At 39.8% G+C, this 17194-nt stretch overlaps 1 protein-coding gene across 1 annotated transcript; it reads right to left on the bottom strand.

Moving 5' to 3' along the window:
- Positions 1-232: 232 nt before the first annotated feature.
- Positions 233-16522, bottom strand: LOC146517100 (epidermal growth factor-like protein 6). The gene is made up of 7 exons (XM_085162967.1): positions 15826-16522; positions 11519-11628; positions 9971-10063; positions 9717-9839; positions 9151-9270; positions 5767-5895; positions 233-5103 (listed from the first exon to the last, which is right to left on the bottom strand). Exons 1-7 carry the CDS (start codon positions 15900-15902, stop codon positions 4895-4897), a joined length of 861 nt encoding a protein of 286 aa, XP_085019093.1. The 5' UTR covers positions 15903-16522; the 3' UTR covers positions 233-4894.
- Between the last annotated feature and the right edge of the window lie 672 nt (positions 16523-17194).

Raw genomic sequence — 17194 nt, 5'->3', positions numbered from 1 at the left:
CTTTGGTTCCCCGGGTTAAAAGATAGACTGTATATAAAAGAAAGAAGACACCCTTTTTGTGACCACACCCACATTATAAAATATTTGGATTAGCCATATTTGCATCAAATATCATTAGTTCTGGATCAAAATGTATTGCAGAACTGGATTTTCTCAACTGTGATATCGCTTCCTTTAGGTCGGTGATTTCCCAACTGTTGGCAGGGGGCCACTTTGTGTGCTGCGAAGGTACTGCAGGAGGGCTGCAGTAATAACAGAAATTGAGTTTGAAATTACTCTCAAGTTACACATTTATATGCATCTATTTATTTACATAAGAAGTGAATTAAAACTGGAAACAAGAGGTGGTTAGCTTATACATATATCACTCTTTACTTTGACTTAAATTTACCACTCTTGTATTGAAGTTTGTGTCCCAATGGTCTTCGGGTCACACATTTAGCTTAACACTTAGCATATGATTGGGTAGCATTAGCAATTTACAGCCAACAGCCTGTGCTGTTTATGCTTTTTGAATAAAAAATATCAAGGACATATGTCACATTCTTTTGTATTTTTATTAGAGTGAAAATTTACAATTGTGTGGGCCTCATTGCGATTGGTTGTTAAGCGGACCGCAGCACTCTTGACTTTAGGAATTGCTGCTTTAGTATCTTTATCTTATATCTTTAATTTAAATATATGGCAATTAAAAATAGCTTGTCATGTAGTCAATTGCTCTGACAGCATGTTTAAAAACGCTATGCTCCAGTTTTTTTTATCAGGTGTGTGCATGATCCACTCATATAGTTATCTGCTAACCACATCTGCTAACCAAGCTAGCTAGCGTTAGCTGATCTATAGAAGTCCAACTCGGGTACAGGTTGAACTGGTGACCCTTTGTGCCACAAGGCTATTGGAACAGTCGAGGTTTGAGCCTGTGGCTCTGTGCTCCCCTACACAGCAACAGGCTCATTATAAAGGCCCCCAAAATATTTGTTAAAACACAATATGGTTACTTCTGGCTTTAAAAGCAAGATGGTGACGACCACACTGTCAAAGACAAAGCTAGTTCACAAACCAGTGAATGACATGGATAACACTGTGGTTACTAGGTCCACCTTTTAAAACCAGAGTGCCTTCATTGAAACGAAAATGTGATACAAAATAAAGTATTATTTTTGTGACTGATTAATCTGTACATATTTGTTGTCAAGAGCTAACGCAGCTAGCATAGTCAACAAAATGTGATAAAATGATAAAAACAAACCCTCACATTTCTTTCCCCAGACCATTGCAATGATACAAAAGAGAGTTGAGCAATGGATCATATCACATGAGCAGCTGGAAGCGGCCAATGTTTGCTTGATGAATAACACAGAATTAAATGATGGTCAGAATTGTTGATAATTAAATTAATTAGAGCGAATCACTTCTGCAGCAGAACAAAACAAACGCTTCCCTCCTGCTGGAGGACACGCAGGCTGCAGCTGAACAGGAGTACACTGCTTTCCTTAGCGGCTGGGCCCTACTCGCTACCCAGTGTGTTGGCTTCCAAGAAACCTCTGGTCCCAGCCACTTCCCCTCACCTTCTCCAGAGTGGGCATTCCAATATAGATTAGCTGGAAATCTTTCCTGTTCTACTGAGGATAATCCTCCGAACAAGGCTGCTCGGCTCTCATATTAAGAATGATTTAGGCACAGCGAATTCCGGTCAGGTTGAGACTGCTTTCATGTTATGATGTGGCTGTTTCAGTTCTCCTACATATTCTGTGGAGAGAATGGGAGCTGACAGAAGAAAGGAGAGGAAAACTGAGTTCAAAGTCATCATGTGGATTTGTAACATGAATTAGGGTCACTGTTACACTACAGCTCCATCCATTTCAAAGAAAAGAGGAAGTGTGGGTGTGTGCAGAATGAAGGGTGCCTGGGAGTTAACTTTAAAGACGTTTGAGGTCTTGGGGATATTTCCACATCAGGTTTTCCTTCAGCCTCACATGCACACACACACACAAACACACACATATTACCCACCACATAGCAAAACATTCATCAGGACTGTGTTAGTATGAATGGGAATGACAAGAAAGCCCTTCTGGGGGTCACACAGTGGAGAGTATTTACTCCACATAATGTGATTTAAAAGTGACTGAGAGGACACTGCTGCCTTTAAGATAACAGGAAGCTTTAATTATCACCATGTCAAAACTGGGCTAAATGGGTTAGTTAGGCTGCTGTGATGTGACTGAAACAAATGAGCCGTTCGTTTTTCTCAATATATATTCAGCTCATTTCAGTCAAATTCATAAAAAGAAAGAAAGAAAGAAACCCGGGGATGTTACCACAGGCAGTGAGCCGTCACACTTTCTCCACTCCGGGGTGGATTTCTGTAGGCAGAGGCAAGAAACGAGAAAAAGTCTTCCTAACAAGATTTATAATTTTACGCCAAGGGTTCAAGCTTTTTGGCTTGTTCTACCCCCGAGTGGGATTGGTCAGCATTTCGTTCTTTAATTCATTCATGGAAATGCCACCTTATGTTCTTCCTCACAGCGAGTGTGTGTAAGAGGAGATGGGTCCAATCGGAACACAATGCGAGTTTTAGCTGTGGAGAAAAAAAATAAGAAAACACTGGCTCGTTCCAAACGAAAGTGAAAAGGACAGTAAGCGGAAGGACAGGGGTTTTTAGTGGTTTTACACTTCAGTGGTGCTGTTTGAAAGGCCTTTCAGCAACTTGGGTGGCACGGTTGTTCCTAGCATCTCCGTTAATGTATTGTCATTGGCTCCGTGCACTTGTCAGCATCATTGCTCACTTTCTCGGGACAAAAATGTTGATTTTGCTTTATATAAGGCGAGGCCAGGCAGCAAGCAGCAGCTCCTCAGAGTCGTACGTGAAATCGGACTCGTTTTGTGAGAGCTTGTGTCACCGCAGACACGTCCAAATTCCTCTGACGTGTTTATTGTTGCCTTTTATTTCACCGAGGTCATACTGCATGGCTCACCCCCCTTTTTTTGCTGCCCCTCCATGAGAAATCTTGTGTGTCGTGTAAACAGAGGACCAGAAAATAACAAGCACAAGAAAAAAGGAAAATTTCCACCCCGGCGTCCCCTCGCCTCCCTCCCCTTTCAGTGTACCCACTACTTGTTGTCCTTTATTTGTAGCCTAAGTGCCTTGGCATTAAATCTTATTATTTTTTTGGTAAATAAACCAGTTTCTGGTAGGAATTACACACAACTTGGTGTGAGGTCCTTTTCAGTAAAAGGGGCCTGGATCCTTTTATCTAAAATGTTTTCTATTTCTGCTTTTGTAAGACACTTTTGAGTGCTTTGAAAGAGAGAAACCAGGTTTTTCTTGCGTTTCTGGGGGTGAGGTTGGGGATTTTTCTCAGCATTGTGGTGAGATTTATTCTAAGAGGCTGCATTTTTTCCTGATTTCCCTCTTTGTTCTCTGTAAGTAGTTCCAGGCCCCCCCTCACTCTCTCTCTCTCACACACACACACACTCGTCTGTGTGTGCGTAGATGCGCACAAAGCTCTGTGATTTTGCACATGGGCGTACGCGTGTGCGCAGGGGAGGCACATGTGTGAATGTGTGCGCGCGAGGCTGAGGCGGGGACTCAACGTGACACCTGCTGTTGGGATGAATAGGGTCAGTGGCAGGGCCCTTCAGCAGGCAGCAGCTGCTTGTTCTCACTACAAACCCGACTCCCCGTGAGCATCAAAGCCTCGGGGACTACAACCGAGGGCCCTGACACAACACACAGTGCCCTCTACCACCATCTCCTATCATTACAGTTATTATCCTCAACTATTGCAATCCTCCCGCTCACCCCCTCTCCCAGGGTCACGATCTTAATCATTCGGAAGGAAACTTGAAATTGACCTGAGAAAAACATCAAAAAGCAAACTTCAATTTCCATTCTTGCGCTCTCTGAAAGCAGGAAGAGGTTTCCAGACAGCTGCTGACAGACAAGGATTCCTGGTATTTGGTTGGTCTGACCTGTCTGTGCTCTCTTGCTGTGTGGTAGTCTGCCCCACGTGTGACTTAGTGGGTCTGAAAAACATTCCCTGTGGCATAACAGAGGGAGAGGGGCAGAAGATAAACAGTGAGGTAGGAAAACATCAGTCTGTGCTTTAGCTGCTTCCAAAGCGAGTCCATCACGTTTATATACCATCTGTTTGGACAGGTTTTTTTTTTTTAAATTAGAAATTAAGAAAAAAAATAACATCGCATTAATCCATAATCACATGGTAGACTTACAAAGTACACATCCTTTGGTAGCATTTTGTTTCACCGGCATTCTTCAGAGTTCACAGTGAAGGTAGGACAAATCCAGCATCTTCCCTTATCTATCCACCAGAGGTCAGCCTTTTATTAGCAAAATCTGCAGCCTCACAAAACCGCTTTTTTCATGAGAAAATTTACATTAAAAGGGGGTAAAAATCTATAAATTACTAGCGATGCAGACCCGATATATGAATGATTTTGCTTTGCTGTGTTGTGCAAACAGGGGCGTGTGTCTGAGGTTCTGAGATGAGTCACGGCACTAAAGCCTCCTGCTGGTTATTTGGGCTCAAACATACTATTAAAGTATACACATTGCAGTCCTTTTGCAGTGCACTTGTTAAATGAAGGGTTTGTCTACTTGATACTAAACAGGCAGCCGATGGTGCTGTGAATATTTCACTTTTTTGCCTGACTGGGAATAAAAAAAAAAAAGAAAATGCAAAAAAAGTTTCCAGCTGAGCTGAAAATTCTTAACAAAAACAAACAAGTCGGCTGAAAGTGTTCCCGCCTATTTTTACAGTTGTGCGTGTGTTTTTTTTTGTTGTTGATGTTGTTGTTTTTGCTTATTAAATCATTCCTTAATGTTGCATGCCCTTTTTTATTTGACACATGTAGTTTGCAGGAAGTTGAGCTAAGATGCAGGTGGCAGGAGTCTGGTCCTTTTGCTGAGTTTGTAGTTGAAGTACATGAGAGCCTTGGACTGCGGGGCTCTCCTGGGTTGGCAGGTGCGTCCGTTGCCGAAGAATCCCTCCAAACACAGACAGGTGTAGGAACCATCGGTGTTGAAGCAACGAGCATGACGGCTGCACCGGTGAGCCCCGGTTAAACATTCATCCTCATCTTTGGAGAAGAAGAGAAGGAAATAATAGTTTGATGGCCTCACAGCATGCGAGTATGCTAGACCTGCTTTACAGTTGTTTTATTGATCAGCGGGAAGAGAGCGAAAAGGTTTTGGGACTGACTCCTCGAAACCTGCCTAATAGATAATTTTGCAGTGTTCATCACACAGATGAAAAATAAAAAATAAAAAACAGCTTGCGGGTGAGCCCACAGCTGAGTGGGTGAGCTATGTGTGCTCATCAAATAAACATGGTCTCTGGATTCTCTGCTGCCAAAGCACATCTTCACATGACCCCTCTCCTCTGCCAATTAGCGCAGATGAGGAGAACATGTGGGGATGGTGCTGTGATCCATTTAGTCATTTACGGGGCTGACATGGAACCAATTTGAAAGAGATTTTCAAAAATTCATATCACTTCTGGCTTCACTTTGGTGGGAAATGTTATATCTTCTTTGCTCTCTCGCTGTATTTCAGATTTTCTCAGTATGCAAACATGCCCAACCATTCAAGTCCAAGAAGACAACAAAGTTCTATGAATTAGAAAACCCCCCCCACAAAATACACACACACACACACACACACACACACACACACACACACACACACACACACACATGCACACATACACACGTGACAGTCTGCTCAACAACATTGCTTTTTACCTCGGCATTTAACGGAGCCCTCCAGCGCCCCCATCACAAAACCGTCTTTGCACACACAAACGAAGCTGCCAAAAGTGTTCTTGCACGTCCGCCGTGGTGGACACACATCCTGCTGACACTCGTTTACATCTGGAACACAATGCAAATAAATGTTTGAATTGCACATCACTGAAGTTTTTGTTATTTTGGGGGACACAACAGCTCAGTATACATCACTTCAGAAGACCTTACACTGACTTACATTCATTTCCTGGAGATTTACACTAAACTCTTAACCTAATCTCACCTTAAGCCTAAACCGTGTGTTCACCTTAATGTTTGATGATGACGCCTTATTTTTCCCCATGAAGAAGACATGACCACATATTGTGACTCTGTGAACAGAGTCCAAACCATACCATGAGCCCACACCTGGACCACACACACACACACACACACACACACACACACATGCGTGCACACAAACACACACAGGCGTGCACACAAACACGGCCCAGTCTTTCCAGGAAAAGGTGCTTTCTTGTCTTCGCTCAAAACAGCAATTACCTTCTAAAACACACAAATGAGTACCTGGACCTCACGTCATTGCTTTGAAAGGTGTGCTGTTAAAAGACAAGGAATGACCCAAACGCATACAAATTCAGGTGTGGACCATGAAGCTGTGTATGGGTTTTTGGCGCAACCTGCAAGTCACTCGTGAAAATATAAAATCATTATCAAAGTCTGTGAACCAAGACCACAGATCTATGGAGTTGAACTAGATTTTAAAGCCGACCTGTTTATGACACTTTAAGCGGGGTATAGATTGAATAAAACCTGGACATCACCAACATTACGTCACAAATTTGGTTTTGGATTACCAGTTTCAAATCTTCATCATTAATGTTTGGTATTTTGGAGAAGCTACCTTATACCTTGCAGATTCTAGATGGGACACCTCTCAATCAACACAACCACACCCCTAACTCAATTATCAAGGTAGATGAGTTGTAAAAAGAAGAGGGAAAACCATCCACAAAGGCCAAAACGATTTTGCCCCCTCTACCAGGTTGTAAATATGCTTTTCAGTGTTGAAAAATTGGGCATTTTATCATGGGAGTTTATAGGGATTAACTCATTTCTGGAGCCAGCCTCAAGTGGCCACTAAAGGAACTGCAGTTTTTGCCACTTACAAGCTGAACTTATACATTATCTTTACTGAAGGCTTCATTAATGCATATAAGATCCTACTGAAAAAAATAGAGCATCTTCAGAAAGTACTAAAAGGAATTTCTTATATTTTGCACCAACTCTGTGAGCGATAAAGGATTTTTTATATATTTGAATTATTTAAATGTCTCTGTACTTAATAAGCTGACAACCAAATATTTTCTTTCCTATGTAATATACTTACTTTAAGGAAGAGGAGGAACACCTGCAGATTTTAGACTTTTTAATTATTATTTGTCATTTGTCCCAGTGTCATTTAAATAGAGCAGTATTTCGGTGAGAGAAAAACAAAAAACAGTGACTTCCCACTGCCTTTGAAGTTGACTAGCTCCCACAAAGAGTGTGTGAATGCCCCTTAACAGCTGTGAGGTTCGCTTCATTACAGGACAGGAGTCGTCAGGAGTTATCGAGAGGGACTCCAGAATTTTAGGTAATTCCCTTCATTTTAGGTCATTAAAGGCTATTTTTACCACTGGGTGGACAGATCAGTGGCTCTCTGGTAACTTTGCTGCAGGTAGTTGACATAATGCTTTCATCACACTCAACTGAGTGTGGAGGCTTTATTTTTATTTTTAAGCTTTGAGCAAACATTTCCTACTAGATTCATCTATGAGTTCTAATTAAGCATTTATTCAGACCTGATAGTAAGTTGATGATTATAAATCAAAGCTCTTTAGCTCTTTAGACAGACATCAGTTGGAAAATAAAAACCCACTCTCTCCCATATACGAGAATAATGCCACATTGACAACTAACAGCAACAGCAATGGCAATTTTATTTATATAGCAAGTTAGATTACACATAAACTCAATGTGCTCAACATAAACGATAAAACATGACACCTTTGTGGGTTAAAGGCAATAAAAACAACAAAATAAAGAAATAAAATACTATTTAATGTTACACACATACATTAACTAAGTATAGACCTGTGAGAATAAAAAGGTTTTGAGGGTTTGAATATAGACACAGTTGTAATTAACCTAAAGTTAGCAGGCAGAAAAAAAAAACAGGACCACAGCAGCTAAGTGCACCTCAGCTCACGAAGATCTGGGAATTCTGGGAATAGTTGAAAGATTCGCACAAACCATTGAGTGTTTTATGAACTAATAGAAGGGTTTTAAAGGTAAAACTATTTTGAACTTGGATCCCACAAAGTGAGCAGAGGTAATATGTTCAAATTTGCATGTACCTGTAAAGGCTGCTGCATTCTGACCAAGCTCAAGTCAACTTACTGATAATTTGGAGGAGCTTGCAAAACCTGCTAAACATGAATGCATGGATTTTCTCATTTTTGACATATTTTTAAGTGATAAAAATCAGTCCTGGTGACCTTATTCTAATGATTATCTAAACTGAGATGGTGTGACTTCAATACTGATGTTCAAGTTTCCATGTCCAAAATGATGCCAAGGTTTCTGACTGGCTGTGTTTCAGAGAAATGGGGGGATAAATATGAACAAATGTTCTGCCTCTAACTTTTTAAACCAACAACAAATATTTCTGTCTCATCTCTGTTCAGTTCTAATCATCTAATCAGACATCCAGCTGTTAATGTCATCAGTGCAGCTTATTAATTTTTGAAAACTGGTTAGATCATCAGAGGAAAACAATACGTGCATTTGTGTATCATCTGCATAAGAATGATAGAATATGTGATTTTTTAAAATAAAAGTACCAGGTGGGAGCATGTAGAGGTCAAAGGTAAAGGTTAAAGAGTAATGGACCGAGAACAGACCCTTGAGGAACACCTGATTAAATTTTTATATGTGCAGATCTAAAATTAGTTATTGTAACTAAAAAAAACAAAACAAACTTCTATTCTTTAAGTAGGATTATCAAGAACTTGACCTAAACCAAAACTAAGCCTTAAATTAAAATTAAATTAAAATGTCATGACCAACAATATCAAAGGCGAAAAAGTTCTGATATTTTGCTGAGGAAAGAACGATTAGAAGTAGGTCTATAATTGTTAATGAATCAAACATATTTTTCTAGAGTAGCAGTGTGATTAAAACACATTCTGTAAAGACCTGTTGATGATATTTACTGCATGGGTAAATTTAAAAAAAAAATACAAATTTGAACAGTCTGATTATCGGGTGAATAAAAACTGTGAAAAGTTAGAATCTAAACGGGGTGACATACTGAGGGTGTTTCTAAGGAGGCACTACCTTCACAGGTCTTGTTGTCAGCAGCCAGGTGGAGGCCGGGGGGACACAGACAGCGCGGCGCTCCCCCTCTCTCCATCTGGCAACCAAACTGGCAGTGCAGGGAGGAACATGCGGCCTCTCCTGGAAGACAGACAGGGAAACACTGGCTGAGGATCGGTCAGAGGGTCACACACACTGTCATGCCACCACACAGTACACGAGCGCATGCTCTGCAACACTCAGACCAGTAATGAAGCTGTAAACAGAAATGATAACTGAATGCTCCTTAAAAACTAAAATCTTACATGAATCACTAATTTATGCTCTTTGCTCTTGACCCTGTCACCGCCAAGGTTTGTTATGATATCACTTTCCATAATATAAACTGTAAATTTCAGCCATAAACATTTATGCGAGGCTAAAAGGACGTGTAAGCTGAGTCCTCGGACACTTTAACCTCCTATTATGGTATGAAGACGGAGGAAAGCTTTTTGTAGAAAACTGATCGGAGAGAAATATAATCTGCCAGCACACAGGCTTTTCTTAATGTGGATTTTAAGCATTCCCCTCCACAGGAAATTACTCACTGGTGCAGGTGTATCCATCTGCACTGAGTGTGTAGCCAGGTTCACAGTAACAGTGATAGCTACCGTGCGTATTCATGCAGCGCTGGGAACACGGCCTCTCCGGCAAACCGCACTCATTCACATCTGGAGTCAATATGAAACATTATTCAAGCGGTAGATAGAAATCCTTGTGGTAAATGATGCAGAATGACGCAGGTAATGGTTAAGAAATCAAAAACATAAGACAGACAACGATTTTGTAAATGATACTCCACCTTCATTGCACTGCGGTCCTTTATATCCCGTGGAGCATGAACACTTGTCCAGTCCCACACATTTCCCATTTATGCAGGACCTCTTGCACACCGCTGCGGACAACAACAGACACAATGTAACTTCTGCACACTGGTATGAGCTACATAAAACAGCATGTGAAGCGTGCACAGGGTAATGGAGAAAAACTTAATGTGAGCCATGTTAGCAAGCTAAATATTTATATAACTGAATAGTTTAAACTGCATTAATGATTAAACCTGATGACAATAATGTGTGCTAAAACAGGTGTTTAAACAGGTGTCTATGGGTGAGGACCTCCAGCTCAGCTGGTTACACTCACTGTCACAGTGGCTATATTCTTCTTTTATGTAGTAACTATACTTATACTTAGGCTCAGCACAGACAATTTTAAATCAAACAATCAAGATTTGGTTGAAGTGGCGACTTTCAAGGGATTTCACAAAACACATTGCATTAACTATTTAGGAATTACAGACATTTGTATGCACAGTTCGCAATTTTTAGAGGCTCAAAAGTGTTAAGACAAATGACTGACAAGAAGTTTCATAGCCAGGGGCTCTCATTATTTAATTATAAATTAAGCAGATAAAAGATCTTTGGCTGCTTCCAAGTGGAAATGTCAATATGAGCTCAAAAGATATGTCAGTACAAGAGAGGAAGGTCATGATTAGAAAAAACAAAATCAACCTATTAAAGTGGCACAATCAATAATCTGGTCCATTTTTACAAAGCACTGACCAGCTCACCAACAATAAAAGGCCTGAAACATCAAAGAGGAACACGAATGCGATTGAATGCAGAATTATTTCTATGGTTAAGTAAAACAACGTCATGACATCTAACCATCTCAAGAATGGTATCGAGGAGTTCTTCAATCAAGAGGTGCCTTCATCAATATACATACACAACAAGGTGCAAACTACTGGTTACACTCTAGAACAATAAGACCAGATTAGAGTTTCCCAGGAAACATCTAAAAGAGCCTGCAAAGTTCTGGGGGAAAAAAAATCTCTACAATTCAAGATTAACTTGTACCAGAATGACACGAAGAGAGAAACTCGATCATGTCAAAGCATATCACATCATCATCAGCATAGGCATGTATGACTGCCAGTGGAGGCGAGTCACTAGTGTTTATTGGTGATGTGACTGCTGATAAAATTATCGGAATGAATTGTGAGGTGTTTTTTCCTGCATCTTGAAACAGAGCTAATAATACTAGACTAATAGAGCCATAAATTATGTGCTGAAAGAAACTGAAGCACCTCATAAAACCAAGGGGAATAGTTAACTCTCAGCATACATTTTACATTTTACATACAGCTTTAAATGTAAATATAAAAACTATACACATTTAATTAATATCAGAAAAATGTCTCAAGAGCAATGCTGTCTTTCAGGTTGTTACAGCTTATTATAAAGTATGTGTCATAATATCTCACATTTCTTTCTACCCTGAGCTCATAAGTGACCTCAGGAGCTGGATGATTGGGGCTGTTGCATTACTGAACTGCAGAACGACTTACGCTCACAAATGCTGTTAATATTCTTCCATCCAAAACAGCAGGAAGTCGTCTGACCATAGCTGCAGAGACCCTGACTTTGCTCCGGTTCATCCTCCACTGGCCTGTGGAGGCTGGGACAAGAGGTTATCTGATTATTAATCATCACCAGACCTCCAGGGCTTTAGCACAAAGCCCCTCTTATGCCTGGGAGGTAGGCAGTGCAATTAATCACCAATAAAGTTTTACAGCTATTTGCCCTTTGATGGTTTTCCCAGAAGCAGTTGTGAGACAGAGACAATAATATTAGACAAACCACACACAAAAAATGATATTTAAATGTGAAAGAGATGAAGTAAGATAGATTATCCTACTTATGCTGAAATCAGTGTAAGGTAGAAATAATGCACTGTATAATAAATAGGGTGTGATTTTGGACATGAGATCGGCTCTTTCTCAGATAGGACATACAAGGACAAAGAAGTAACTGCTTAAGCTGAAAATGTCTTCACTTTCGCAAACAATAAAAATAGAAATGCTCTTGGGAAATCTGTTTCATAAACACCCAGAGACAAGAAGAAAAAGAGAAGACGGAAGAAGGGAAGTAACAGAAATAAATAAATTCCAGATTAGTTCTGAGATCACATCACAAGCAGGGATGAACATAAATCACAGTAAGCTGAAAACTGAGTCGACGTTCAGTCTTAATACAGATGTTTCCCAGTGTTCACTGATGGTACTGCAGAGCACGTCTCAGTGTGCATATGCAGCGAACAACACAAAGCCAAAACAAAAGCAAGACAATATTTTTGGTTCATCTGCTAAATTAGTAATTTGATTAATTTAGGCATCATTTGAGTTGTCCATCTACATATTACAACTACAGGACCTGTGTAGTGTATAATAATACTAAGGTTGCAGTATAAGTGTGCTTACTGCTGTTTTGGGTTACAGTAGCATGCGTTATATTTATTATATTTATAAGTGTTTTAGTGCAAAGAGCAAGAAACATTTTCATTGTTTTGTTACTTTTTTCTTCTTCACTCACCTTTTTGACTCACTTAATCATTTGTTATTATTACTCTGTGGCTCTCCTTCACAGTGTACTTTTTGTCCCATCTTCCTTCTTTCACCCCCAACTGGTCACGCCCTGAGCATTATTCTGCTGGAGATTTCTTCCTGTTAAAAGGGAGTTTTTTCTTCCCACAGTCGCCAAAGTGCTTGCTCATATGGGGTCACCTGATTGTTGGGGGTTCCCTTGTTTCCTCTGCATTATTTCAGGGTCTTTACCTTACAATATAAAGCGCCTCAAGGAAACTGATTTGGCGCTGTATAACTAAAACTAAAATTAAACTAAAAAAATTAATTACTTTGCACTTGACCAGAAATATAACCTTAAGGGTTAAAAAAAAACTCTTCGGGGCTAAAATCACCAAAATTCTTAATAAGATTCTAAATTAGATTAATTAGATGCACTTACTATCTACTTAAGATCTACTCTAACTTCTCTACTAACCAAGTTTGAGTAAAACTTGAAAACGTGCAATGGAAATGGGAGACTGCTCACCTTCAAACTAAAAGTTGTGCCTTAGTGCTACAGTCAATATGTTTCAAATAGTGCAACTTTTATTTTGAAGGCCAAGAGTCTCACAGTTTTAGTATCCTCAGAGAGTAGTTTGCAAGTGTTTGTAAAGAAGTCAGCATATTCTTAATCACTTGACTGTACATATCATGATAATTGACAGACCTTCAAATTGGCGGCGCAGTTTGCATCAGATGGACACGTGTGTGCAAAACCTCCATACCTTTAGACAGATTTAGAAGCGTCTCATTAACCCAAAGTTACTTCCTGGAGGTGTCACCAAGAAGTCTGCGGAGCAGTAACACTTTGTTGAAGGTCAGTTTTAAATAAGGGCTAGCTAGGTAGGTAGGTTGCTAGCTAGGTTAGCATGCAAAATGGTGAACAAAAAGGTTGCCATAACAACAGAATATTCAGCATTAACCAAAGGTTAGTTTAGCTTTTACTTTAACAACTTCTTCACTCAGTCAAAACCAAATTTAAAAAGTCTATGTTGTCTCAAAATCTTCATGATATCTTTTACTTGTATTTGGATTTTTCTACTCTTCTATATATGAATCCCCCACACTTTAAATCAGTTGTAACCAATGTTCGCTCTAAGCTGCGTGCATGCTCAATTGTGCAGTGTTGGCATGGTCTCTGCGCACAGAAAATCTGTGTTGCGCACATAAAAAAACAATCTAACCTGAATTGAAATTAAAATAAATAAGTTAACAATTCTGTTTTGTAGTGTTAGTCAGTAAGTGACTGGCTGCTCCAGTATGGGATTAGAACGATGCCACCTTATCCCATAGTCCAGCCACTGATGTGATTCACATTTGTATATAAGCAGCTAATCAACTTTGACAGGCTATGACAGCGTCCTTATGTGCCGACACCGGTGTTTTAGCTAGCAAAGCGGCGTGGCTGATGTGGAGTGAAGCCACGTTAATGACAACACGTATAACCATTGGAGATGTGAGCAGGACAGACGGAACAATTGACGGAAAAAGTGTGGACTTTATACCACAATTTAAAAACTATACCAGTTTTTAAATTGTGTTGATAGGCCACGTAAAACCATAGTTATGATAAAAATATATGCAATGTCTGTTTTTTTCCTGAATACTATTGTTGTTTATATTTACTGCGGAAGAAACCGTAAAAACAGCGTTTTATAAGGAAAACGCTCGAAAGCACTCTCCGCCTGTGAGCAAAAACACATACACACACACACACACACACCCCTCCACCCTATTGGTGGAAAAATGTACTCTGTGGACCAATCAAAAAATGATATGGCAACATGGCATTTAGTTGTTTAGGAAGGGGGGAAGTGTTAGGAGTGACAGCGGTGTCTTGAGATGTGAGAGATTTGCAACGTTTAGCGCAAATCTTGTGTAGTTAGTGTGTAGTGTAGTCACTAGTTTTGTTGTGCGTGTCAGAACAATGAGGCGACTACTGAATGTTACAGGTGTTACAGGAGTGATACATCTCCTGCTGTCAGGCCTGCAGGTATCAGGCTGTTGTTCTCTTTTATCTCATAGTGGAAAGAAATTATTTTTTGGAGTGGCACAAATAATTTGTGCGGCATTTTGACGCAGAACAGCTGATTGTTCTGTAAATAGTTTGAAATGTTAATTAAAAAAAAATGCCTTGGCTGCATTTTTAGGTAAACAGCTGCAAAAAACTTTGTTGTTTGCATAACTCAGTTACTTTTTTGAAGAAGTAACTATATAATTAATTGCCCAACATTGGTCATTATATCCTGTATTTTGCAGACAGAGAGTTACAGGACTCTCTCCCAGACCACAGACTCATAATATAAGTCAGAGCAAATAAATAAATGAATAAATAAATAAAGTTGTGTTTTCAAAATTGGAGTTCACGTTATTTTTACTTCCAATAGTGTTAACATACTACACAGATTTTTTTTTAAATTTTCATTGTAAGTGGGCTAAAGCAGTTAATTAAAAGTAGTCTAACATAAATGTAAATGCTGTAATTTGATTATTTTAATAAACCATGTAACTTGAATGGATTCAATGCTGGCGTGACCACAGTGCACACGTCTGCTGTTGCTCACAGTGGTCCAAGGGACCGCTCAGGGAGTTTGTGTGTTTGCTCAGACACATGAAAAATTAGAGGGAACATTGGTTGTAACTCTTGTCAGACCTTTCTACAGTTTCATATACACCCAGACTCATACTATTAGCAAAAAAAGAGCTTAATTCTTTTTAATCACGTGGCTTTGTTTTTTCTACATCTTTGATTCCATATTACTTCAACTATGCCCATCTGTTTATTTTTTATTGGATCTGTCAAGCATACTGCTGCCTATTTAAAGCATCTGTACACTGTAACTACTTATGAAACACTTTCCTCATCCCGAGTCTTTAACAAAAAAGTCTTTCTATTCTATACAATCACAATTTCTCCCTTATTATTTGCTTTCATCGGCAAATGTGTATTAAAACTCAATTGCCTGCAGGATCACCATGTGAGCTGCATTTGTAGCTGCTCTTAAATCTTCATGTTAACAGGCTATTAAATGATCTAATACAAAGCAACTGGATTAATTTAAGATGTTCACACTGTACAGGAAGAAAGAGTCACAACCATTACTTTTAAAAAAGGCTTTTACAATATTCTTATGGTATTACGTTCACTTTTACCAGCTTTAGGGAAAACTGAAAAAAATCTGCATGTTTTTTAAGAAAGTTTAACAAATTCAAATTTCCTTCAAATAGAAATACTTTCAGAAAACTCTTACCCATCCCGATGATCAGCCAGAGAAAAGAAAAGAAAATGTGCCATCACCACAAAGACTTGCAGACTTAGTTTGGTCATTTTGTTCCACCACAGTTTCTATTTAAACCTCTGAACTACATATTAGCTTCTGCTATCCTCGGAAGTTCTCGTTCTTCAGTGTCTGTGTGTTCGAAAAGCAGCGTTATGCCAAGGGGCATTTAGGTGTATGTGTGAGTGTTGAAGAGCGGAGGGGGTAATTGCAAGGTGCTGAGAGCAAGAGGTGTGACAGCTCACCTGTGTAAGAGACGCAAAATATAGAGTGGGACACAAAGAGAGGCGCAGGGACGAAAGAGAGAAATAAAAGAGGGAAGGAGGTGTGAGATTGCAAAGAAGCTAAAAAAAATCAGATCACTGGTCTGGGACCACTTACTGACTTGTTCCAATCCATATCACACTGCCTTCAACAGCAGATGTAGTTTGTGCTGCTGTCATTGTTCTAACAGTGCCTCCAAAGTCAAAGTGTTTGAGTGCCTATCTGCAGTCCACACTTATAACCCAATGAAAACGCCCCACTGAGACCCTGGAGAAAGATTTGGGCTTTAAATAGGCTAAACTTTAATACAGTAGCTCTTTTCCAGTCTTACAGAACAAAGCACTTAAAGCGCATACACATTCACAGAGCACATGCCACACATGCTGATTGGTCTGAGGCAGCTGGATTGTTTTCAGACTGTAATGTGTGCCTAAGCTCATGATGTTGTTCTAATATAGCAGCTTTATCTTTTTTTTGTAAAATCAGTTGTTCTGCTGTCAGTAGACGCGACCTCTTTCATGTGAGTGCACTTGCACCTAGATTGGAAAACTCCGGGTTGATTTATCAAGCTTTGTGTGACCGTTTAGCCTCACTGCCAATGAGGAAAAGAAAATCCAGATAAGGGAACGATATCCTGGGTATGTTGAACTTTTCTTTGGAGTAAAGGCCCCACGAGACCACAAGGGCAGCACAACAGACGATCCAAAAAAACAAAACAAAACATGAAAACAGTGGACTGATTGGGGATGAGAAACAGGTGGGGAATGAGGCACAGGTGACAGTAATCAGACACAAGTGGAGACAATCAGAGCGACAAAGGCACGAGACAAAGACAGGAAGGGAAAACAAAAACGGGACAATCAACAGAAAATTATCTATCAAAGAAAACGAGGGAACAACCAAAAGACAAATAACCGACACCGAGACATGTAACACTGGGGTTAAAACAAATGAAAGTACACGAGAAATGCAAGAAAGAGTAGCTACCAACCAAAGGCTTAGCACTTTTTTTCCCTTTTAGTGTTGGTTGTTGCTTACAGTACCGAAGGTTGGGACTGAGATCTCAGGGTTGGAAATA

This window comes from Neolamprologus multifasciatus, chromosome 6 (assembly GCF_963576455.1).
Source record: "Neolamprologus multifasciatus chromosome 6, fNeoMul1.2, whole genome shotgun sequence".
NCBI classification, from domain to species: Eukaryota; Metazoa; Chordata; class Actinopteri; order Cichliformes; family Cichlidae; genus Neolamprologus; species Neolamprologus multifasciatus.
The sequence above is the reverse complement of the archived record's forward strand: the minus strand, read 5'-3'. Positions and strand labels throughout refer to the sequence as shown.

Coding starts and splice junctions, on each gene's coding strand:
- LOC146517100 (XM_085162967.1), bottom strand. CDS start 15,902: ATGACCAAACTAAGTCTGCAAGTCTTTGTGGTGATGGCACATTTTCTT. Junction 11,629..15,825: donor CTGGCTGATCATCGGGATGG/GTAAGAGTTTTC, acceptor CTCTTGTCCCAG/CCTCCACAGGCCAGTGGAGG. Junction 5,896..9,150: donor TGACAACAAGACCTGTGAAG/GTAGTGCCTCCT, acceptor ATTGTGTTCCAG/ATGTAAACGAGTGTCAGCAG.